At 39.1% G+C, this 27,208-nt stretch overlaps 2 protein-coding genes across 2 annotated transcripts; one reads left to right on the top strand and one right to left on the bottom strand.

The window, feature by feature from the left end:
* The first annotated feature begins 369 nt into the window (after nt 1-369).
* LOC124310210 (uncharacterized protein K02A2.6-like) lies at nt 370-4,098 on the top strand. The gene is made up of 2 exons (XM_046774018.1): nt 370-1,081; nt 2,879-4,098. Exons 1-2 carry the CDS (start codon nt 370-372, stop codon nt 4,096-4,098), a joined length of 1,932 nt encoding a protein of 643 aa, XP_046629974.1.
* A 22,128-nt stretch (nt 4,099-26,226) lies between these two features.
* LOC124310209 (uncharacterized) lies at nt 26,227-26,964 on the bottom strand. Its single transcript, XM_046774017.1, has one exon. It carries the CDS (start codon nt 26,962-26,964, stop codon nt 26,227-26,229), a length of 738 nt encoding a protein of 245 aa, XP_046629973.1.
* Between the last annotated feature and the right edge of the window lie 244 nt (nt 26,965-27,208).

The following is a 27,208-nucleotide window of genomic DNA, read 5'->3' as shown; positions in this document are numbered from 1 at the left end:
GAGAGTTCTGAAGGCAGTACAGAAAACTTAGATAAAAAAGAACTTGAAGTGGAAACAATCACACTAAAGAAAAAAATGGAATTTAACGCAAAAGTGAATTTCGAATTGGGTCAAGATGATTGGGAGCAGTTCGTAGAGCGAATGGAATTTTACTTTGAAGCAAACGAAATTAAAGAAGAAAAAAAGAAAAAAGCGATATTTTTATCAAAAGTGAATTCAAAAATATACGCGGAAATTCGAAAAATCTGTGCACCGAAAAAACTCAATGATGTAACACTAACTGAAATTATTGACAAAGTAACAAATCATCTAAAACCAAAAGTGAATGTTACTGTGTTGCGTTCGCAGTTCCGTAGAAGAAATCAAAATATGGGTGAAACTGTTGCGCAATACGAAGCAGCATTGCAAGAATTGGCGACAAAGTGTGAATTCAAAGATTCTTCAGATGCCATTAAAGACCAATTTCTAAGCGGCATACTCAGCGATGACATTCGCGAAACACTTTTCAAGTTAGAAAATCTAACTTTAGAATTAGCCTTGAAAACAGCGACGGCTTGCGAAGAAGCAAAAGTAGCGTCGAGTAAGGTAAAGGCAAACGGTGAACAGTCCGAAAACAAACAAGACTTGTTACAGCTTAAATCAGAAATATTCCGGGGCTCCGCAAATAAAAGGTTCAATCACAAGCGAGGCTCTACATTTCACCAAAACAAAGGAAAATTCCAAGGCAAAAATTCTTCACGATACCAGCAGCGAAACAAAAACAATACACGTAACAATTCGAACTCAAACTGCCATCGTTGCGGAAAACCGAATCACGAAGAAAGCAGATGTTGGCATAAAGACAAAACATGTAACAAGTGTAACAAGAAAGGGCATCTCGAATCAGTCTGCTGGAGCGGCGGTAAAAACCAAGCAACATTGAAAAATCTACAAGAGAAGAAAGAAGATAAGCAGTCAAGCACGGACGATGAATCATGGTTTGACGATTTTTTTCGAATAAGCGTAAGTGATCCTGTAATGAAAATTAACTCTTTAGAAAAAAAAGAGAAAATCGATCCGCAATATCTAAATGTAAAAGTCGGTAATAAAGTTTTGAAAATGGAAGTAGATGGTGGCGCCGGAATTTCGGTTATAAGTCAATCAGATTACGAAAAATATTTTGCGAAAAATGAATTAAAAAATTGTAACTTGAAAATCAATTATTACTGCGGTAAAGAAAGTCGACCGGTAGGAATTTTACGAGATTTAAAAATTGAATACGAACAAATCGCGACTACTGGAAATTTATATGTTATGGAAGGAAGCGGGGTACCACTTCTTGGACGCGATTGGTTATCAAAACTAGGCCTGTGGCCCTTAGAAATAAAACAAAAAATTGTAAAACCTTGCTTAAGCAATACTATAAATTGCATAAAAAAAGAAAACGAGTTAGAGGCTTTAAGAGAAAAAATTTTTGAAAAACATGCAAATTTATTTTCCCCGGGGATCGGAACTTTTACTAAAGGTAAAATAAAAATACATTTAAAAGACAACGCAGTTCCGATTTACCATAAACCAAGAAGTGTACCGTTCGCACTAAAAGAAAAAATAGAAAATGAATTAGATCGCCTAACGAAAGAGAAAATAATATCTCCAGTCGACGTAAGTGAATGGGGAACACCAATCGTTCCTGTATTAAAGCCGGACGGCACAGTGCGAATATGCGGAGACTATAAAGTAACCGTTAACCCTTTGATGGTGATCGATAGACACCCCTTGCCGCGAGTCGAACACTTAATTGCTGAAGCCCAAGGCGGTGAAATTTTTTCAAAAATTGATCTAAAAGAAGCGTTTGCACAAGTAGAAGTTGAAAACAGCAGCAAAGATTGTTTAACGATTAGCACTCACAAAGGGTTATATCGACCAAATAAATTGTTTTATGGTGTTGCTTCGGCGCCGGGTTATTTTCAAAAGAAAATGGAGCAAATTTTCGCAAAAGTACCAAACGTTTATATATTTATCGATGATATTTACATCAAAGCTAAAAAAATAGGTGAAATGTTAAAAACGCTTGAAACTGTATTCAATATTTTGGAAGAATGCGGGTTAAAAATACGGAAGAGAAAATGTGACTTATTGCGCGATCGTATTCGTTATTTAGGCGTGGAAATTGATAAAAATGGTGTACGCACAATAAATGAGAGGATCGAAGCAATCGATAAAATTCCAGAACCAAAAAATTTAAAACAGTTACAATCGTTTCTAGGCACAATAAATTATTACGAAAAATTTATTAAAAATCGAGCAGAAAAATTCGCTCCACTTTATAATTGTTTGAAAAAGAATAGTTTCAATTGGACGCAAGAATGCAAAATAGCCTTTCAAAACGCGAAAACTGAATTAAAAGCAGGCAATCTACTGATCAATTATGATCCAAAAAAACCGCTTATACTAACATGCGATGCGTCCGATAACGGAATTTCAACTGTTTTGTCGCATCTAACTAAAGATGGCGAGCGTCCAATTGCATACGCTGCTAAAGCGCTAAATTCACATGAAAGAAATTACGCAATTATTGATAAAGAGGCGAAAGCAATAATTTTCGGTGTCACCAAGTTTTATGATTATATCTACGGTAGAGAATTCACATTAAAAACCGACAATGAACCGCTAGTGCGTATTTTCGGTCCAAAAAAAGGGATTCCGATAATGGCGGCTCGAAGACTGCAGCGTTACGCAGAATTTCTAAGTGCTTTTAGATATAACATAAAATATGTAAAATCATCTGCTAATTGTGCGGATGGACTCTCACGATTGGTTAACCTTAATGAAAAAGAAATAAATGTAAAAGAAAACACTTATTTGAATTATATAGAAAATGAAACAAATGAATGTTTAGATTGGAAAATTGTATCGAGAGAAACGCGGAAAGACTTAGTATTAGCAAAAGTTATGAATTACGTTAAATACGGATGGCCGAAAGGCAAGTTGCCAGACGAAATTACACCCTTCCTGAACCGAAAGGACGAACTCACAATTGAGCAAGATTGCATTTTATGGGGATATAGAGTAATAATACCAGGAAAAATGATCAATACAATTTTGAATGAACTGCATAAAACGCACTTAGGAATAGTAAAAATGAAAGCAGTTGCGAGATCGTTCTTTTGGTGGCCCGGGATTGACGCGTGCATTGAGCGTACAGCAAAGGCGTGTGACGAGTGTGCGCGCGAGAGAGACAATCCGCCGGCGAGCTATTTAAATCCGTGGAAATGGCCATGCGGCGTTTGGGTGAGAATTCATTCCGACTTAATAGGGCCGATAGACGGGTTGACTTTCCTATTAATATTAGACGCTCGATCGAAATGGCCAGAAATTTTTTTAATGCCCAACACTACTTCAGAAAGTTTAATAAAAATGTTTCGTCAAGTTTTCGCACGATTCGGGTTTCCTGAGTGTTTAATAACTGACAACGGACCGCAGTATACAGCTCTAGAATTTAAACTATTTGTAAAAAAATCAGGAATAAAACATGTAAAATCAGCTGTCAAGCACCCAGAAACTAATGGGGCTGCGGAAAATTTAGTGCGAACTTTCAAAAAAGCGTATAAAAAATTGAAAAGACAGGGGTTATCCACTCAAAAAGCAATTGACACATTTTTATTCGACTATAGAACTACTAAACATTGTACAACCGGAGAAACCCCTGCTAAACTAATGCTCGGTAAAGAATTGAGAACACGATTCACTCTTTTACTTCCAAACACGGAGCAAAAAGTTAATGAAAAACATGATTGTCAAATTCAACATAAAAGGGGGAAAAGAATAATCGAATTTAAAGAAGGCGATTTAGTATGGGCGATGAATTTTAGCAAAAACGCTGCTCCTTGGTTGGAAGCAAAAATAAAGAGTAGAATCGGACCAGTAAACTATTTGATTGAATGGGAATCAGGTAAAGTGGATAAACGCCACGTCGATCAAATAGTAACTCGTGAAACGGTTGAATTAGATGACGTTGCACAGACAAACGAAAAAGCTAACGTTGAGAAAACTGTGTTATTGCGTAGATCCGCTCGGCTCCTAGAGAGAGAACAAAAATTAAGCGGAGAGAAAGTGTAACATATGTAAGCCTAGCTACTAGCGACGTTATGTAATAACAAGGGCATTCACGAATTGTAGCGCTAATGCGCGAAGAACACTACGACACAGTCAGTCGTCGACCAACCTTCGATCTGTGTACAGCACATATCAATGTAAATAAATGCCTTCTAAATATACTCACTGCCTTAACTCATTTCTATTCTCCGATACATTACAAAAACTTTCGATTAAAATTATTATACATAAATGCCACTATTAATTATTATTATTAGGCTGTCATAAGGTAATAAAATATTACAAACTCACATTTTTAGACGTTCCTTAGCTTAACAGTTGCTGCTTACATGGTGTTTCAGTAGGAAGTGACTATCCGTCTGTCATTTCAACCCCCTAATGTTAATTATAACAACAATGATCTAATGTCATACATTTGTCTACATGGTTGTTGTTGTACTGGCACTTTGTTTGTATGACCTTTAACACATATGTTTTTTGCGATTTATAAAATGTCTACGTAGAGGTGACTTAAATTATCAATATTAGTTCTTTTGTTTACAGTACTATTTATCGATATGTGTATCATTTCTTTTACAATTCTTTTGTGGCAGTTTGTCTCTTTGTCTAATATTATGACATTTTCATAATTGAACTTGTGTCCTTCAACCAATGCGTGATATTATATTTATGATTAGCGATCCTTTTTTTTAAATGTTGACAAAATTGGGCTATGTAGCATTTTTTGCAATCTGTGCAATTGATCTTATGGATCATATTGGTTTGTTCAAGCGCGGGTGTTTTTGATTTCAAACATGTAAATAAATTATTTAGAGTGTTGGTGATTTTATATGACACATTGATGTTTTCTTTACGCAGTATGTTTTTTATATTCTGCGACAGGCCTTCAATAAAGGGAATTGATCCTAGATATTTGTCATTGTTGTTTTCACAAATACCATCATTACAACTATTCTAATGTCTATATGTTCTTTGTTCCTGTAAATGTCTAATCAATTTGTGAGGATAGCCATTTTTCTTCAATGTTTCCCGTACTAGTTTTAGATTTCTTTTTCTAAACTTCCCATTGGAAAGTGTAATGCTTCTATCAAGTAAACCGATCGCAACATTTTTTTTATATTGCAGCGGATGGTGTGAGTAAAAATTTATATATCTAGCAGACCAAGTTTGTTTATGATACCAATCCGTTAGTAATATGGCATTTATGTATAATGATTTTAATCGAAAGTTTTAATAGTAAAATTTATATTTATATTTTTTTGTTTTTACAAAAATTTTTAAGAAACCTGATGTTGGCAGGCGGAGTCCTGCCGAAACGTCGTGATAAAAGCATCATTCTCTGTAAATTGCATCTTGTCATCATTGACTGTTTCATCCAACGGAAATTTAATCATACAACAAACACCGTCACGAACTTCAAACTCAAGTAAAAGTATAGTAAATTCACAAATATTAGCTCAATCGCGCGAGTAGTGTATATACGCCGGTTCTGGATCATACAATGGCGCGCTCCCCCCTAGCTACCCCGCCGCCCAGGGCGCTTATTCCCTCTCTCTCGCTTTCTCTCGCTCTCTCTCTCTCTCTCTCTCTCTCTCTCTCTCTCTCTCTCTCTCTCTCTCTCTCTCTCTCTCTCTCTATCTCTATCTCTATCTCTCACGCTCACCCCCGGGAGGCCGGTTCTGGACCACATAATAGCACGCTCCCCCCTAGCTCCCCCCTCGACCCTCGGCCCACATACACGCACACACAAACGTACACACACAAATGCGAAAATAAATGAATTATTAATTCATGCAAAATGAAAATAAAGATTAGGCTATGTAGCATTTTTTGCAATGGATGAAATGAATAAAATAAATAAAATGAATAAAGTAAACAAAATAAATAAAATGAATAGAATGAATGGAATGAATAGAATAAATAGAATAAATAAGAGAAATAAAATGAATAAAATAAATAAAATAAATGAAATAAATGAGATCAATGGAATAAATGAAATAAATGAAATTAATGAAATTAATGAAAAAAATGAAAGAAATGAAATGAATAAAATAAATAAAATGAATAGAACAAATAAAATAAACGGAAAAAATAAAATGAATGAAATAAATGAAATAAATGGAATGAATGAAATAAATAAAATAAATGAAATGACTCAAATAAATGAAATGAATGGAATAAATGAAATAAATGAAATAAATGAAATAAATAAGATGGATAAGATAAGGAAGATGATTAAAATGAATAAAATAAATTGTGACGTTGCACCTAGAGTGCAAGTCACAACAAACCCCAAACCCGCGGGGAAGAGCCGAACGGGTGAGTCCCGTCCCGTCGGGAAACACCCGAAGGTAACCGAAGCCCACTGACGCTCGGCGGAACCGAGCGCCGGCGAGCAGTACGATCACGGCCTACAAAGCAGCAACAAGTCTCCGGAAGAGAAACCCACGAGAAGCCAAGAGGACGAGCGAGAGAGAGAGAGAGAAAGAGAGAACGAGAGAGACACACAGTTACACACCGCTACACACACCGTTACCCACACGCGCGGACGACACCAGGTTAGCCTGCAATCTACAGCCGATCTGCCGCTCCCCTCGCAATACCAACCCTTTCTACCTCACACTCCCCATCACCCTACACCACCTCCCCCCCCGCACTACCGACCCTCTCTTCCCCACACTCCCCGTCACACTACACCACCCCCCCTCCGCAATACCGACCCTTCCTACCTCACACTCCCCGTCTTCCTACACACTCCCCCCGCGCGCGTATCTGTAAGTTAGGGTTAAGTGACGCTAAGGGCTGAGGCGTGATCAGCCCCCGTTGATGTCTACAACCCCTTTGTACCTTTCGTAGTTTTAAGTCGACTCACCCCCCCGATCGCAATACATGTATCCCCCCCCCCCTCGCAAATATACACACCAAGTTTTACCTATTCTATCAGCCCCGACTTTCTCGCCCCGTCTCTAATTGTTCCCGCCTTCCACATTATTAGTGCGGACTCAAAACCCGTCACAAAATGAAATAAATATAATTAATGAAATGAATAAAATGAATTAAATAAATGGATAAATGGTTAGAAAGAGAGAGAGAGAGGAAGGGAGGGAATGATGCTGAATACTGAAAAATTGAAACAAATCGAAAAACTTCGTTAACATACTAATCAAATGTGATAATCATTACGGAAATTAAATCGGCATTCGCAGTATCGTAAGAGGATTGGTGCAGCGCTATATATATTCTATAAAGTACACACAAAAGTAGAAACTCGTTGGAGTGTTCGGGTTTTCGAATGAACACCTTTTTTCACCACTCACTTTGTCAAACACCTGTTTCTGCACGAGAGATTTTTCAAAATGCTAGAAAAGTTTCAAACAGCTATTCGGATTTATATGAAAGGATACACGCTCACCCTCCACCGAGCAAAAAGAAATCAGCCAATCGTTCATGGGATGTACGCCTCGTGACATACAGGCAAAAATGTAACGCGACAACAGTATGAGCTGGGAAAATTTTCTCAAGAGATCGTTACCTGCTTTTTTGATGATCAATTTTTCCCATCACGTGCTCCACGCTGATATGGTTGGGGACGTGCAGGCTCGGACTTGTTCGCTATAAAGAGTCATAAGCCCCAAAACTGTATGTGCACAAAGCATCCGGTCAAGAGTCGACAAGACAAGATTTTTCTCACGCCAAACACTGCTCGCTACCTGCTTTTCGTTGACCGATTTTTCCCATCACATGCCCCACGCTGAGAAGGGTTAGGGTGTGCAGGCTCAGACTTGTTTGTCGTGAAATTTTTTTATTCTTTGATGGATGCGGTGGTCCACCACCGCAGCCCTCCACCCAGTCACCACTGCGCGCTGCCCACTACCTGCTTTGTCGTGGACCGATTTTTTTCCCCATCACATGACCCAATGGTGCTTGTGGGTGTGCAGGTTTTTGATTTTTGCATAGCCACATGAACAGCCATATTGATCAATTCCACAACCTCTCCCCACTCACAATCCTGGATCGGTAAACACAGCGGCTTGCAACCCGACGCATGCACATTTTTTACACGGAAACTGTGAATCATCTGAGAATTACAATAAAATATTCAATTACACAAAATATCTCCACATTCTCTTCCCTTATGCATACAGGTGTAACATATCATCATCAATAATAATAATAATAACAATAACAATAATAACAATAATGAAATCTCCGTACATGCATAGATAACGATCTGGCAAAAACATCGAGTCAATCAAACGATACTAGACGAGCACAAGATCAAAATCAAGACGTGAAAATGCAAACAACAAACGGTATTACGAATAGCACAAATGATTTAGTAAATCAAAATACCATTAAAAATTTCTCAGAAGAATCCCCAAACAAAAAGATCTCGACACAACATCGAACCAAAATTTACCAACGTTATGTAAACAAGATAAACGACGCTATACTTAAAAAAATTCACAGCTAAGCCTGAAAATACTCTATAACTAACTTACAAGTTATTTGGAGAGGAAATGAGTTTTAATTCACAGACAGAATCAAATATGATATATAACTGGCTGATAAATAACCCTTGTTTTTATTTGAAAACAATTAAAAAAAGAGGCATGAGGAAAGATGTTTGGTAATTCACGCCGGGTGATCCCTATCCTTAAAGGGGCAGCGTTGCCCCCACCACCCATCGATCAGCCATCTGATGCCGAAGAAGTCTATGAAATCGTCACCCTGCCATCGGTAGTCGTCAGCTAGCCCTCGAAAATATGCAATTTCGCTTCAAATTTCCGCCCCACCTTGTCGGTGTTTTTTAAAATCCTTTCTACTGACGCACCCTAGGGACTCTAGAGTCCTCAGCAGATACTGTAGACATGGATAAACAACCAAATTTGAATTAAAATGCTACGGAAACACTTCGAATAAAAAGAGCGAAAACCATGTGCCGCAGAATACTATCATGAACAATGAGCAATGAATCAAAATGAAGAATTCCCAAAACTTGAATACTTTTTCTTTGCACACATAAACACAAATAATTGAACGATTCAAAAACTCTTAAACATGTTACGATAAAAACATTTATAATGAGCAAGACGATGAAACTTGGTACTTACAGAAATCTTCTCTAATTTGAGAACCATTTTTTTCTTTTCTAACTATGTACTTTTATAACTCGTCAACTCAGTGAAGTTTGAAAAATGGATACAATTTTTCACGCAGCGACGCGATCTCAATTTCTTTGCCTCGGCTTTACGGACACTTTCTGTACGCAGAGATCGTCCTCCTTGCCTATATCATCTACAGCTCTAACCCGACCTAACCCAGCGGAGTAAAAGCTAACCTGACCTAAGACGGTAGGACTTGACCTAATGTAACCTTACTTGACCCCAGACACTACAACCTAACTTAATATAACCTATCCTAATCCAAGACTGTCCAACCTAACCTAAGTTGATAAAATACTTTCTTAAATGATTTATTCGATCAAGCTTGATCGCTAGCTTCGATAGTTCAATAATTCTTGAGCAATTCGCAGTTGGCGCGACGGCCTCGAGGTTTCTAGAACCTGACCTACGTCAAGGCTACTTCAACTTAACATAACCTAACTTGACCCAAGACACTACAACCCAACCTAATATAACCTATTCCAACTCGAGACTGTACAACCTAGCCAACCTAATATAACTTGATCTTTTGCAGGTTTCCCGGTAACATGAAAAGGCTTCCGTTTCCTCTATAGACGAGGAAGCTCTTCGTAACATTCGCTCATTTTACTTGTTCTGCCGTCTACTGGTTCTCATTTTGTTACACGTACTACTTCTCATGCAATATAGGTAATGTAAGCGGGCTTATTCATGTTTGAAAATACAAATCCAGTAGATTCTAGCAGAGCTGTCGAGAGTGCGGTATGCATCACAACATTTTCCAATCCGCATTGTTGTAGTACGATGACATTGTGTAAAGCAATAATTCGATTTCTGACATGTCTTTCAAGACAGATTAATTCAGAATTAAAGTATGTAAAAATATTCATATTCCTGACCGTTATAAACATTAACACGATTCACAATTCCATCAGTTTTACACAATTCATCAACCCTATTGGATACGCAATTTTTATTAAAATCGCTAGCATCAACTTTTCCTCGCAAAATCACACTGCTGCCAATAAATAAGGAAAAATATATCTCATTCACGAATGCGTTAATGGAACAATAATGTGCTTGAGATTCATCGATTCGTTTGATTTTTATGGCTAGCAGCATCCTTTCCATAAACCTTCCACATATTTGAATGATGCAGATAAACACACAACGCGTAAATTCTGCAATAACCAGACTCAGTTCAGTTTGATGACTGGCAACGATGTTTTTCCCATGGATACGTTGATTGTTGGGAGAAGCTCGATGAAACTCAGCAACCTGCAACGAAGCATTTCTACTCACACCTATGTAATGCAAATATTTCAAACGGTGGTTACGAGCATGATAAAAATGTTTGGGAAGAATTCCATTTAGCACCAATGGAGGACTATAGAGATTGATATATGCAAAACGGTGATCTGACCAGATGTCTCAAAACATATGATTTAGATCCGTTGCACTACTGCACAGTGCCGGGACTTGCTTTCGACGCTGTGCTCAAATACACGGGTGTAAATTTACAATATTCTAATCGATACGCTCGGGCCAATAACAGGTTTATGGGGAAAGATTTTGATCCTAGTAACGTGGAATCGTATCTCATGTATTTTGACGTAAGCAATTTATACAGTTCGTTCGAGTGGTGGTATAATCCTATCGAAATAACAACTCACTCAGACGATCCACCGATCGGTTACATTCTGAACCGATGAATATCCGAATATCCTATAGAGCTTCACAAGGATCATAAAGATTTTTATTCTTTTGTCTCGAGCATTTCACACCTCGGGTTCTGATGAAGGATGGGAACAATGGAAAAATTATGACCGAATTCATCGGGGATACATGTAAAACTGAGCACATTTACCATCAAAGTGAGCAAGTGTGTCAAGGATGCCGGAAGTGCAACGTTGAACACCATCACGTTTAACGATTATAAGCATCGCATGGGGAGGCTTACAAAGAGCTGGTCCATATCACAATGCCTAATACGTAGTAAAAAACATGAAGTTAGTCCCATTGTACTGAAAAATTGACGTTGAGTTGGCAAAACTGTAATATGCAACTGGTACCAGGACAGACCGACGCAATACCTTGAGGGGTTTACCACCACCCCCACAATAAACTAACCATAGGATAGAACTGAGGGCATAGAACTGCTGTAAGGACAACCCATCATCAAACAGAGATAGTTCTTCAACAATATAATAGATCCGTGCGAAACTATACACATTTACCACCACGGATGAAAACGAAACGAAATATATCAACATTATCGAAGTGAGCAAACGTGTCAAGGCATGCGAAAACTGCAACGATAAATAACATCACGTTTAATGATTATAAGAACCGTCTGAGGGGCTTACCAAGAGTTGACCCACCCTACAGTGTTTAATACGTGGTAAAAAACGCGAAGTTAGCCCCAATATACTGAAAAATTGACCATGAGTTGACAAGACGGCAATATGCAACTGATACCTGGACAAACAGACACCATACCTTGATGGGTTTACCGCCACCCCCACAATAAACTAACCGTAGAATAGAACTGTGGACATAGAACCGCTGTAAGGATAACCATTAATCAAACAGAGATGTTTCCTCATCAATACGATAGATCCATATGAAATTGCACACATTTAACATCACGGATGAGGATGAAACGAAAATATGGCAACGGTGTGAAGTGAGTAAGCGTGCCAAGGATGTAAAAATTCAACGATAAATAGCATCACGTTTAATGATTATAAAAACCGTCTGAGGGGCTTACTAAGAGTTAACCCACCCCACAGTGTTTAATACATAGTAAAAATCACAAAGTTAGGCCCAATGTACTGAAAAATTGACGCTGAGTTGACAAGACGGCAATATGCAACTGATACCTGGACAAACAGACACCATACCTTGATGGGTTTACCGCCACTCCCACAATAAACTACCCATAGAATAAAATTGTGGGCATAGAACTGTTGTAAGGACAACCCTTTATCATCAGACAGAGACATTTTTTCAGCAATACGATAGATCCATGTGAAACTGCACACATTAACACCTTGGGCGAAGACAAAAACGAAACATATCAACATTATCAAAGTGGGCAAGCGTGTCAAGGATGTAAAATTTAGCGATAAATAACATCACGTTTAATGATTATAAGAACCGTCGGAGGGGCTTTCCAAGAGTTGACCCACCCCACAGTGTTTAATACGTAGTAAAAAAAAAAAAAAAAAAATACAAAGTTAGTTCCATTGTACGGAAAAAATTGAAGCTGAGCTGGTAAAACGGTAATATGCAACCGATACCTGGGCAAACAGGCATCAGACCTTGGAGGGAGTGCTGCAACCCGGCAATAAACTAGCCGTAGGATAGAACTGAGGGCATAGAACCGTTGTAAATATATGCGTTTGACACATGTCCAAGAACTTAGCATAGCCATTTGAGATTAGAGAAAAAATAAGTTTTGTGCAAAAATGTGCTAGGTTTGTGCTGCGATGTGCCACGAATCGCAGGTCCCAATCATCAAAAACCGGGCTCTAATCGTCAAAAAATCGTTTTTTCAACCAGCATGACCATTTGGTTTTTTCGAAAAAGCAAGGGTTGTGCCGGAATGTGCTAGGCTTGTGCTGCGATGTGCCGCAAACAGTAGTCGATTATCTCCAAAAACGTAGCTGATATTGCCAAAAAACTATATTATTTAAATTTTTTTCGTCGAGCTTCGGTCATTTTTTTTCTAAACGCGATATCCCGATTCCTCGAGCTGTGTAGACATCGCTAGGTTTGTGTGATACGTTGTTTCAGAAATCGCCTTTCATGTAATTATTTTTAAATATAGGTGTATGGATTGTGCGATTTTTGACAACAGAAATGTCCGATCACTTCCGATCATATACTGACACAGATTCTACAGTCCCGGAATATCATACATAACCATCCGACCATTATAAATGATTCCCTGAACTTTACACTGGATGTTGTTTTAGAATTCAAACTTGATCTAACAAACGTTTGGTCAGAGATGGCACCTGAAACAACAAAATATGACTATCAGTCTCGCGGTAAACGTGAATTACAGAAACTCAAACGGAATGCCTGGACGCACACCTTGTATGATGCAATATTTGAGGTAACGAAAATACCATGCGCATTGAAGTTCAAAACAAATGAAGTTTCAGAAAGTGGTTTCTATGTCTCAATTACTGGAGATTGTCCTGATTGTAAAGCTCGATTTCTTGGACGGATTATTAACGCTCCAAGTGAGAATGAATCAACTATTATGGAATGCTTCATTTACGGATTCGACTGGTCCGTAAATCACACTACAAAAAGACAGTTGAAAGGAGCTCGAAGAATAAAAGTTGCAAAAGAAATGGTAGAGGGAAATATGCTTCCGTGCAATTGGAGGCGAAAAGAAGGTGACCGGTTAATAGATAGTATAGGGGATGATGAACCGGCACACATTCCTCGTGGCCAGGTTCTTGGTAAAGCCGCAACAGAGATGCGAGACAAGATCCTTGGTTTGATTAGAACCCACGATGTTTTCGAAAGTTTTCAGGATATGAAATGTGGGTCTATATACGAAACATCGATTCATTCAATTGGTTTTTTCGAATTTTTTGTGCATTATTGGTCCAAGGAACAACTTGTGGTGTACCAAAAATTTCACAAAACCCTTTATATTGATGGAACTGGGTCTGTGGTCGGCAAAATACGATGGCCTTCTGGCTACAGCCCTCATATATATCTATATCAAGCAGTTACTCAGGCAAACAACAAAACTATACCGGTTTTTCAGATGTTATTTGCTGAACATCATACTGATGCAATTGCAAAGTGGCTTTTGGAACTCTTGCGCACAGGTGCGAAAGAAACTTCGTCGTTTCCTCTACCACAAGAAGTAGTTACAGATTTTGACAAAGCCCTTTTAGGTGGAATTGCCAGAGCTTTTGCACAACAATCGAGTTTGAAAAAGTACCTATCATTCTGTTTCGAATATTTGACGGAGGCAATTCTGACACCGCCCGTATGCATTCTGCGCCTTGATATTTGCCATTTTATTAATATGATTTCGAAATGGAAGTGCTATGACGGAACACCGTACGGTGAAAAATCGATGTGTATCCGGGCAATGGCTGTGCTTCGACAGCAGGAAACCATACCAGCACTCGAAGCAGTCGCTAAACAAATTTTCTTACTCGTCCTCAGCCGAAGCGCGGACAGTGGAAGCTTATCTGATAGGGCTCGTATTCATATCACGGCACTGATAAAAGGTATCCCTCATATCGACTTGATTAAACCCGAAGAAGAAGACGAAATTGACGATGAGTTCGAAGATTCCAAAAAAGAACATAGTTCCGATTCTAAGTACGATGAATTATTAAATTCCGCAGAGAATGTACTAACGAGTACATGGGAATGGACAAAAAACATCTATGAAGAATGTGTTGTACAAATAAGAACCGAATTGAAAGGTGAAAGTGAAGATATCGACGCTTTCTATAATCCAAAGTTCGCGAAACATCTCAAAAATTTACTGCCATACTTTCCTCTGTTCTCTGAATGTATGCGAAAAGCCTGTCAAAGCGGATCTAGAAATGCTACGTCGGCTGCTATCGAATCAGAGTTCAACGACTTGAAAAATCGTACGCTGATCAACGAACGACAACCCTTACGTGCGGACAGATTCGTTGCAACCCATATTTTATCATTTCCAGAAAAAATCAAGTTGGCTTCAGCAGGACAATCGGAAAATGATGCACTTGTCGAACTGGAACGATGGACAGAAACCAATAATATCGATTTGAATAATGAGAAACGAAGAAGTTTTTTGAATAAGTTCAGGCATGAAGAAAATGAAGAAGTATATCAAAAGAATGATAGAAAGTTGAACAAAAAAAATGACCGTCCTGAAAACTCAATTACGATTGGCGAAAACACAAGTAGTCCCAGATATTCCACCGAGATTTGTACGCAACCGTGGATAGATGTCAAACTTAACGAAGAGTTAGGTATTCAACACATCGATTCGTCATGGACAGCTCCTGAGCAGTCGGCTATCCTTCGCGTTCAAACTTTACCAGATCATATTGAGAATTGCTCGCAAGTAATCAGTGACTATCCCGCACAGCATCTTTTCGACGATTGTCATGATCCTAGTGATCAAGTAGTCATCAAGCAAGAACCCCGAAAACGCCGTCCAACTCCATCCGAAACGAATACAGTTACGAAAATTCATTTCGATACTCATTGCCGAGAGTTACCATTAGATAATCCACTTAGGAATATTGATCATGGCTGTGATCAAAAGCCGGGCCGATTATTCGTAAGAAGCGATGAAGTCTTGGACTCAGCGAACGCAGCGGTGATAGAGCTCAAAGAGCAGCACAACTGAAGGAATAAGAATAAAACGAAAAAAAAACCTGAATACACCAAAGCATGTCCGAATTTTGACTCTAATAATATCGCGGCATATACTTCACTGCCACTGCTACCTAATGGTAATTGTTGTAAGAATTTGAAGGATAGATCAACTATATTAGTCGTGGAAAACACATGTGGATTTGATAGCGTTTGTCAAATATTAGCGATGGCTGTTTGTAATAATCCACGTTACAAAGCAACTATTGTTAATAGCGACGCAGGTATATACAAGTGTATCGAGCTACTGATACAAAAAGGTCTAGTGTCACAGGTTTTCAAAGAACGTGCCAATGCGCTACTAACTTTACCAAGAATAAAAAAAGAACGAAAAGGCGAAATCATTAAAATCAGAGCAGACTCTAATCTTACTGTTCTTGTCGAAGATTTATTCGTTGGTATACCCAGTTACACACTGCGATGTAAGCGTTCACAATGCGGTATCGAAACAGTACATCGTCGAGTTTTTTTAGATGTTAACTACAACCCCATGACATCAGAAGGAATAATAGCTCTTCATCAAGCGGTATCGTTAGGACGGTATGTTCCGCGCAAATGTTGTGGTACAAGTACACAAATTGTCGAATACGGTTCACATTTATTCCTTGATGTGGATACCGGTAGAAATAAGAGAGAGGAACTGTCTAATGTTCCTCGAGACTTAATAGTAACAGACGGCACTCGATATAAATTAGCTGGCGTTGTTGAGTACCAGGGGCCTAAGTGTATAATTTCTGTTGGACATTATATTGGATATTGCTGGACCGGCAGTCATTGGATCCGATATAATGATAATGCGCGCAACAAAACAGCGCAAATAGTCAGCGGTACGGTACCGGTAGAGATTCACCTATGTGTATACACGATTTGATAGCGATGCCTCAGAAAAGAAAATTAAATGCGTCAGTGCTTGTTAATATGGTATGAATCGATGATTGAATGCGGATGTAAATAAAAAGTCTGGGTGCTTGTACATAAAGTGTAAATGGTGTGTGAATGTGGATCTCAAAGTGGGATGGATTTTAGTTGAACCCACAAAAGCCAACCGCACCTTCACGTGGTGAAATTCGGGCAACATAAGTTATGTTCTGCTTACGGCCAACGCGGCTCTGGTTCATGCATTTGTAAGTGAATAGTCCTCATCGTGATTACATATTGTGACACGCAAAATACAATCCTCGTTTGAAAAATGTCAAAGCACCGTAGAATATTGTACACAGCGCGATCTACCTAAAGGAAAACAATAGTTACATCAATTAAACTGGAAGTGATCGGACATTTCTGTTGTCAAAAATCGCACAATCCATACACCTATATTTAAAAATAATTACATAAAAGGCGATTTCTGAAACAACGTATCACACAAACCTAGCGATGTCTACACAGCTCGAGGAATCGGGATATCGCGTTTAGAAAAAAAATGACCGAAGCTCGACGAAAAAAATTTAAATAATATAGTTTTTTGGCAATATCAGCTACGTTTTTGGAGATAATCGACTACTGTTTGCGGCACATCGCAGCACAAGCCTAGCACATTCCGGCACAACCCTTGCTTTTTCGAAAAAACCAAATGGTCATGCTGGTTGAAAAAACGATTTTTTGACGATTAGAGCCCGGTTTTTGATGATTGGGACCTGCGATTCGTGGCACATCGCAGCACAAACCTAGCACATTTTTGCACAAAACTTATTTTTTCTCTAATCTCAAATGGCTATGCTAAGTTCTTGGACATGTGTCAAACGCATATATTTACAACGGTTCTATGCCCTCAGTTCTATCCTACGGCTAGTTTATTGCCGGGTTGCAGCACTCCCTCCAAGGTCTGATGCCTGTTTGCCCAGGTATCGGTTGCATATTACCGTTTTACCAGCTCAGCTTCAATTTTTTCCGTACAATGGAACTAACTTTGTATTTTTTTTTTTTTTTTTTACTACGTATTAAACACTGTGGGGTGGGTCAACTCTTGGAAAGCCCCTCCGACGGTTCTTATAATCATTAAACGTGATGTTATTTATCGCTAAATTTTACATCCTTGACACGCTTGCCCACTTTGATAATGTTGATATGTTTCGTTTTTGTCTTCGCCCAAGGTGTTAATGTGTGCAGTTTCACATGGATCTATCGTATTGCTGAAAAAATGTCTCTGTCTGATGATGAAGGGTTGTCCTTACAACAGTTCTATGCCCACAATTTTATTCTATGGGTAGTTTATTGTGGGAGTGGCGGTAAACCCATCAAGGTATGGTGTCTGTTTGTCCAGGTATCAGTTGCATATTGCCGTCTTGTCAACTCAGCGTCAATTTTTCAGTACATTGGGCCTAACTTTGTGATTTTTACTATGTATTAAACACTGTGGGGTGGGTTAACTCTTAGTAAGCCCCTCAGACGGTTTTTATAATCATTAAACGTGATGCTATTTATCGTTGAATTTTTACATCCTTGGCACGCTTACTCACTTCACACCGTTGCCATATTTTCGTTTCATCCTCATCCGTGATGTTAAATGTGTGCAATTTCATATGGATCTATCGTATTGATGAGGAAACATCTCTGTTTGATTAATGGTTATCCTTACAGCGGTTCTATGTCCACAGTTCTATTCTACGGTTAGTTTATTGTGGGGGTGGCGGTAAACCCATCAAGGTATGGTGTCTGTTTGTCCAGGTATCAGTTGCATATTGCCGTCTTGTCAACTCATGGTCAATTTTTCAGTATATTGGGGCTAACTTCGCGTTTTTTACCACGTATTAAACACTGTAGGGTGGGTCAACTCTTGGTAAGCCCCTCAGACGGTTCTTATAATCATTAAACGTGATGTTATTTATCGTTGCAGTTTTCGCATGCCTTGACACGTTTGCTCACTTCGATAATGTTGATATATTTCGTTTCGTTTTCATCCGTGGTGGTAAATGTGTATAGTTTCGCACGGATCTATTATATTGTTGAAGAACTATCTCTGTTTGATGATGGGTTGTCCTTACAGCAGTTCTATGCCCTCAGTTCTATCCTATGGTTAGTTTATTGTGGGGGTGGTGGTAAACCCCTCAAGGTATTGCGTCGGTCTGTCCTGGTACCAGTTGCATATTACAGTTTTGCCAACTCAACGTCAATTTTTCAGTACAATGGGACTAACTTCATGTTTTTTACTACGTATTAGGCATTGTGATATGGACCAGCTCTTTGTAAGCCTCCCCATGCGATGCTTATAATCGTTAAACGTGATGGTGTTCAACGTTGCACTTCCGGCATCCTTGACACACTTGCTCACTTTGATGGTAAATGTGCTCAGTTTTACATGTATCCCCGATGAATTCGGTCATAATTTTTCCATTGTTCCCATCCTTCATCAGAACCCGAGGTGTGAAATGCTCGAGACAAAAGAATAAAAATCTTTATGATCCTTGTGAAGCTCTATAGGATATTCGGATATTCATCGGTTCAGAATGTAACCGATCGGTGGATCGTCTGAGTGAGTTGTTATTTCGATAGGATTATACCACCACTCGAACGAACTGTATAAATTGCTTACGTCAAAATACATGAGATACGATTCCACGTTACTAGGATCAAAATCTTTCCCCATAAACCTGTTATTGGCCCGAGCGTATCGATTAGAATATTGTAAATTTACACCCGTGTATTTGAGCACAGCGTCGAAAGCAAGTCCCGGCACTGTGCAGTAGTGCAACGGATCTAAATCATATGTTTTGAGACATCTGGTCAGATCACCGTTTTGCATATATCAATCTCTATAGTCCTCCATTGGTGCTAAATGGAATTCTTCCCAAACATTTTTATCATGCTCGTAACCACCGTTTGAAATATTTGCATTACATAGGTGTGAGTAGAAATGCTTCGTTGCAGGTTGCTGAGTTTCATCGAGCTTCTCCCAACAATCAACGTATCCATGGGAAAAACATCGTTGCCAGTCATCAAACTGAACTGAGTCTGGTTATTGCAGAATTTACGCGTTGTGTGTTTATCTGCATCATTCAAATATGTGGAAGGTTTATGGAAAGGATGCTGCTAGCCATAAAAATCAAACGAATCGATGAATCTCAAGCACATTATTGTTCCATTAACGCATTCGTGAATGAGATATATTTTTCCTTATTTATTGGCAGCAGTGTGATTTTGCGAGGAAAAGTTGATGCTAGCGATTTTAATAAAAATTGCGTATCCAATAGGGTTGATGAATTGTGTAAAACTGATGGAATTGTGAATCGTGTTAATGTTTATAACGGTCAGGAATATGAATATTTTTACATACTTTAATTCTGAATTAATCTGTCTTGAAAGACATGTCAGAAATCGAATTATTGCTTTACACAATGTCATCGTACTACAACAATGCGGATTGGAAAATGTTGTGATGCATACCGCACTCTCGACAGCTCTGCTAGAATCTACTGGATTTGTATTTTCAAACATGAATAAGCCCGCTTACATTACCTATATTGCATGAGAAGTAGTACGTGTAACAAAATGAGAACCAGTAGACGGCAGAACAAGTAAAATGAGCGAATGTTACGAAGAGCTTTCTCGTCTATAGAGGAAACGGAAGCCTTTTCATGTTACCGGGAAACCTGCAAAAGATCAAGTTATATTAGGTTGGCTAGGTTGTACAGTCTCGAGTTGGAATAGGTTATATTAGGTTGGGTTGTAGTGTCTTGGGTCAAGTTAGGTTATGTTAAGTTGAAGTAGCCTTGACGTAGGTCAGGTTCTAGAAACCTCGAGGCCGTCGCGCCAACTGCGAATTGCTCAAGAATTATTGAACTATCGAAGCTAGCGATCAAGCTTGATCGAATAAATCATTTAAGAAAGTATTTTATCAACTTAGGTTAGGTTGGACAGTCTTGGATTAGGATAGGTTATATTAAGTTAGGTTGTAGTGTCTGGGGTCAAGTAAGGTTACATTAGGTCAAGTCCTACCGTCTTAGGTCAGGTTAGCTTTTACTCCGCTGGGTTAGGTCGGGTTAGAGCTGTAGATGATATAGGCAAGGAGGACGATCTCTGCGTACAGAAAGTGTCCGTAAAGCCGAGGCAAAGAAATTGAGATCGCGTCGCTGCGTGAAAAATTGTATCCATTTTTCAAACTTCACTGAGTTGACGAGTTATAAAAGTACATAGTTAGAAAAGAAAAAAATGGTTCTCAAATTAGAGAAGATTTCTGTAAGTACCAAGTTTCATCGTCTTGCTCATTATAAATGTTTTTATCGTAACATGTTTAAGAGTTTTTGAATCGTTCAATTATTTGTGTTTATGTGTGCAAAGAAAAAGTATTCAAGTTTTGGGAATTCTTCATTTTGATTCATTGCTCATTGTTCATGATAGTATTCTGCGGCACATGGTTTTCGCTCTTTTTATTCGAAGTGTTTCCGTAGCATTTTAATTCAAATTTGGTTGTTTATCCATGTCTACAGTATCTGCTGAGGACTCTAGAGTCCCTAGGGTGCGTCAGTAGAAAGGATTTTAAAAAACACCGACAAGGTGGGGCGGAAATTTGAAGCGAAATTGCATATTTTCGAGGGCTAGCTGACGACTACCGATGGCAGGGTGACGATTTCATAGACTTCTTCGGCATCAGATGGCTGATCGATGGGTGGTGGGGGCAACGCTGCCCCTTTAAGGATAGGGATCACCCGGCGTGAATTACCAAACATCTTTCCTCATGCCTCTTTTTTTAATTGTTTTCAAATAAAAACAAGGGTTATTTATCAGCCAGTTATATATCATATTTGATTCTGTCTGTGAATTAAAACTCATTTCCTCTCCAAATAACTTGTAAGTTAGTTATAGAGTATTTTCAGGCTTAGCTGTGAATTTTTTTAAGTATAGCGTCGTTTATCTTGTTTACATAACGTTGGTAAATTTTGGTTCGATGTTGTGTCGAGATCTTTTTGTTTGGGGATTCTTCTGAGAAATTTTTAATGGTATTTTGATTTACTAAATCATTTGTGCTATTCGTAATACCGTTTGTTGTTTGCATTTTCACGTCTTGATTTTGATCTTGTGCTCGTCTAGTATCGTTTGATTGACTCGATGTTTTTGCCAGATCGTTATCTATGCATGTACGGAGATTTCATTATTGTTATTATTGTTATTGTTATTATTATTATTATTGATGATGATATGTTACACCTGTATGCATAAGGGAAGAGAATGTGGAGATATTTTGTGTAATTGAATATTTTATTGTAATTCTCAGATGATTCACAGTTTCCGTGTAAAAAATGTGCATGCGTCGGGTTGCAAGCCGCTGTGTTTACCGATCCAGGATTGTGAGTGGGGAGAGGTTGTGGAATTGATCAATATGGCTGTTCATGTGGCTATGCAAAAATCAAAAACCTGCACACCCACAAGCACCATTGGGTCATGTGATGGGGAAAAAAATCGGTCCACGACAAAGCAGGTAGTGGGCAGCGCGCAGTGGTGACTGGGTGGAGGGCTGCGGTGGTGGACCACCGCATCCATCAAAGAATAAAAAAATTTCACGACAAACAAGTCTGAGCCTGCACACCCTAACCCTTCTCAGCGTGGGGCATGTGATGGGAAAAATCGGTCAACGAAAAGCAGGTAGCGAGCAGTGTTTGGCGTGAGAAAAATCTTGTCTTGTCGACTCTTGACCGGATGCTTTGTGCACATACAGTTTTGGGGCTTATGACTCTTTATAGCGAACAAATCCGAGCCTGCACGTCCCCAACCATATCAGCGTGGAGCACGTGATGGGAAAAATTGATCATCAAAAAAGCAGGTAACGATCTCTTGAGAAAATTTTCCCAGCTCATACTGTTGTCGCGTTACATTTTTGCCTGTATGTCACGAGGCGTACATCCCATGAACGATTGGCTGATTTCTTTTTGCTCGGTGGAGGGTGAGCGTGTATCCTTTCATATAAATCCGAATAGCTGTTTGAAACTTTTCTAGCATTTTGAAAAATCTCTCGTGCAGAAACAGGTGTTTGACAAAGTGAGTGGTGAAAAAAGGTGTTCATTCGAAAACCCGAACACTTCAACGAGTTTCTACTTTTGTGTGTACTTTATAGAATATATATAGTGCTGCACCAATCCTCTCACGATACTGCGAATGCCGATTTAATTTCCGTAATGATTATCACATTTGATTAGTATGTTAACGAAGTTTTTCGATTTGTTTCAATTTTTCAGTATTCAGCATCATTCCCTCCCTTCCTCTCTCTCTCTCTTTCTAACCATTTATCCATTTATTTAATTCATTTTATTCATTTCATTAATTATATTTATCTCATTCATTTTATTCATTTTAATCATTTTCCTTATCTTATCCATCTTATTTATTTCATTTATTCCATTTATTTCATTTATTCCATTTATTCAATTTATTTCATTTATTCCATCTTTTTCATTCATTTTATTTATCTAATTTTGTTCACAACAACCTTCTGAAACCAACTTGTCGGTCGCGCGCCGCACAATTCATGCACCGCAACAAGCGTTACACGCTTTTCAGTCGCCCTCCACAGAAGAAAGCACTACGTTACACGCGCCGCTTACGCCACCCACGCAGCCGAGCGCGTCCCACAATCAGCTCACGTGGTCTCCCGCTGCTGAAGTGGAACCGAGTCTGAGATATGAGACCACCGATCTCACCGATCGGCAGGACAACTTCGGTCTTGCCGGAATTGAATTAGACTCTACGACATCCACTGTTACGCTACGTCACCAGTACGCTACAGTTACTAAACAGTAAGCAGGCTTTACGGACCACTGCATGACTGAGTCTGTTTGCGCTCGGCATCGATGGCGGTAAGAGGTTTTTTACCAACGAGGGTTGTAAATCCTCATCAAACCAATCGGGAAAGATTTTCGATGCACTGGCTTCCTTGAGACAATTGGGTTTGACTCAAAGATGATTCAATGTTATAAGGTTTTAGTCAACAAATATATTTATCAACAGACTTGAAGTAGATTGAATACACTGTTGAGTTGGGTTGTATGAGATTCACGCGGGGTAGTGAGAAGAAGTTGTAGCAGTAGAGTAAGTTGGTCTTCTCTTCGCGTTGGTCGAAACGAATCTGATCTTAAAGGTAGGTTTTAAAAATTAACTAAGTTCCGATGGCCAAAAAACTACTGAAAGGGGTAGGATTGTCCCTTGAGAGAAGGGATGAATTTTGCTTGGGAGTGGGAGTGAGCACGTGAGCCAGAAACAGAAACGTACATTCCCAATGTGCGATACACGTGCGGGCGTTTTAGGATACACGTCATAAAAAAACAGGGAACGAAAAGTGAAGATTAGAAGATTGGTAGGTAGGCAAAGGTATTTACGAGTAGAAAGTAGAGAATTTGTCGAAATTGGAAGACTGGGTGCCAGATGTGGCAGACCGGCGTAAGGAGTATCCTTTTTTGCAAATCAGTCGACGCAATTCGTCAATAAGGGATGGGAACTTCCAGCAGTTGAATAGTTTATGACCTTAAAACGTGACTAAAATGTCCACGCAGAGATTAGGATTAAAGACTGTAAAACGTGAAAAAGAATGCCGCTAATTCACAGCGCGGATTCAACAGAGTCCTTTCACCTGGCACCAGCCAGTCCAACCAAAAGGGCAAGCTCCCTCAATCCCCCAGTTCCGTGGGTGCTACAACCGGTTGATCTCTTATCAAGGCCTCTGACAAGGCCACCAAGCATTTTGCTGTCGCTGTGGGACGTCCGACGAGCCAGGGTCACCTCTCCGAGCTACAACCGCAGCATCCCGGCAGCGGTCTCTCCATTTGTAGAATCACCACCCACCTACGTGTCAACGGCCACTCAGACAACACCATCTGATAGCGAGTGGGAACCGTCACTACCACCGACCGGACCAGAGAATCGCCGTCCTCCAACGCCGCCTAGCTCACCAGAGAGCCATTACACGCCGCCACCGAGCACCGCACCGATTCGTCGCCGCACATCATCGCTGCAGCCTCCACCGCGGTGCAATAAGACCACGACAATCCCTTCCCTCACGTGGCAACCAAATAACTGACTACCTTGTATATATATATATGTAAATAGACAATAAATAAATAAGGTGTATATACAACAACATCAAATTCTCATCTTTGACACCACAGCGATCAACTCCTTCCACGCGGCTCGGTCAAAAAAGCTAACAACAAATAGTGAACAAATTTATTCAATTTATTTAATTTATTTAATTTATTTCATTTCTTTTATTTATTTTAATTATTTTATTTATTTTATTTATTTCATTTATTTTATTTATTTTATTTATTTTATTTATTTTATTTATTCTATTTATTCCATTCATTTTATTCATTTCATTAATTCTATTCACTTTATTTATTTTATTTATTTTATTCATTTCATTGATTTCATTTTTATTTTGTAACAATTAATAATTAATTTATTTTCGCATTTGTGTGTGTGTGTGTGTGCGTCTGTGTGGGCCGAGGGTCGAGGGGGGAGCTAGGGGGGGGGGGGGGAGAGAGAGAGAGAGAGAGAGAGAGAGAGAGAGAGAGAGAGAGAGAGAGAGAGAGAGAGAGAGAGAGAGAGAGAGAGAGAGAGAGAGAGAGAGAGAGAGAGAGAGGGAGAGAGGGAGAGAGGGAGAGAGGGAGAGAGGGAGAGAGGGAGAGAGGGAGAGAGGGAGAGAGGGAGAGAGGGAGAGAGGGAGAGAGGGAGAGAGGGAGAGAGAGAGAGAGAGAGAGAGAGAGAGAGATAGATAGATAGATTTGTTTATTTGTCCATGACAATGTTGGACAAGAACAGGACTACCTGCATTTACAGTGAAAACATGCAGGTAGACTAGACAAAGACAAAGTGTGAACAGAAAGGATACAGAGATAGTTACAGAATTAGATGTGGAAAGAAAAAGATACAGAGTGCTTAAATCTAGGAAACCTAATCTAACTTAAGCTACAGGAGGACGAGACGAGGAAACCAGAACCGGCTATGCCAGGGACGGAGAAGAGAGAGAGAGAGAGAGAGAGAGAGAGAGAGAGAGAGAGAGAGAGAGATGTTTTATTATGCCCGAGCACTTTGCCCGAAAACTTTGGGGCAAGAGAAAAACTACAGTGTAGGAAAAGTATTATAAAAGTATATAAGTATAAAAGCAAAATAAAATTAAATAAAATAAGATAAAATAAAATAAAATAAAATGTAATAGAAATATATAAAATGATAAAATTTTGATAGATTGAAGTAAAGTGAGTAGATTAAATGAAAAACACAATCAAATAAGCAAGATAAAATAAAACAAAAATAAACTAGCACTACGCAATACTATTACTTCAGGTAATTTAATGATAGATTGGCTTTCAGTGACTCATGAATATAACACGCAACACCTTCACATCCCTTTCCTATTCTATCATGACGAATAATAAAATAGTTCGGAATCTTGACAAGATTATAAGAAATTTCAGGCTTGAGCCATGCTTCAGATATGGAAATAAAATAATAAAAATATTCGCTAAGATATGATTTGATGTAATCTATATGGACCAATAACAAGTTTGCATTAAATTGACAGACTTTTAAAGTACATAGAACTATCGTGCAATGTCACTGCTTTTCGACAGTTCTGTACATGATTTAATCAACCTAACTTGTCAAGATCAGCCTCCGAGGTAATACGAATAAGCTGAGATCCGTCTTGCTTACGTGCATAGATTTGCCCCTCCCTAGACCATACATATTTGCAATTTTTGTCAGACGCGATCTTCTTAGTTTTGCGCAACAAATTATACGTGTTAGGGTGAAGAAACTCGTTGACAAAAATATTACCGAGTTTATCACACGCAAAAACATCTCTAACCGCTAATGTGCCGTGCGAACGCTTCTTCCTTATAATATGGCTGCTAGTCTTAGAGGATTTAAAGAAAACGATAAATGATTTTGATGCCTCTCTAGTGTTATCCTGCTCAGGATTTTGGCTCGACGGAGATCTGCGGGTGATTAAGCGAATGTCGAGTATGTCAGAAGCTTCAGGGACACCGAGTACAGTCAGAACCTTAGTAACAACTTCTAACGGATTATCAGTAACTGTAAATGGTATACCAGCAATGGTGATCTGGGCAGAGGAGTTGACAGGTGTATTGGCTAATGAATCTCGTGAAGAATCAATTTCCCTAGTTAGTAACACGTTGCTGGCCTCTAATTGTGCTATTCTATCACCTTGATCACTCACTGTTTTGACAATATTTTCAATGGTATTAAGTTTAGATGCCATATTAGAATTAAATGTATTGTGACAGTTAATGAAAGCATTAAGTGTTTCAACATTTTTATTTAGAAGGGCTGCTATCGAGTCTAGAGTTTTGCCCGATTGAGACATGACAGGTCTTTAGGGTTAGTGGTCGGGTGATTGAGGTAGATGACACAATTGGTTTACTTTAACACAGAAGAATTATTTATTATAAAATACTTGATTAAATTACGAAGAAAATAAATGATGTGATGTAATGTTTGAATGCGCGCTGGCAGAGTTGATGAGCGCGGGTGACTGTTGAGAGTGCACGTCAGTCGCTGTTGAGTGTCAGAGAGAGTCCCCGAGTCCTGTGTTTGCGCTGTGTCCGTGC

This window comes from Neodiprion virginianus, chromosome 1, assembly GCF_021901495.1.
Source record: "Neodiprion virginianus isolate iyNeoVirg1 chromosome 1, iyNeoVirg1.1, whole genome shotgun sequence".
In the NCBI taxonomy this organism is placed as follows: Eukaryota; Metazoa; Arthropoda; class Insecta; order Hymenoptera; family Diprionidae; genus Neodiprion; species Neodiprion virginianus.
The sequence above is the reverse complement of the archived record's forward strand: the minus strand, read 5'-3'. Positions and strand labels throughout refer to the sequence as shown.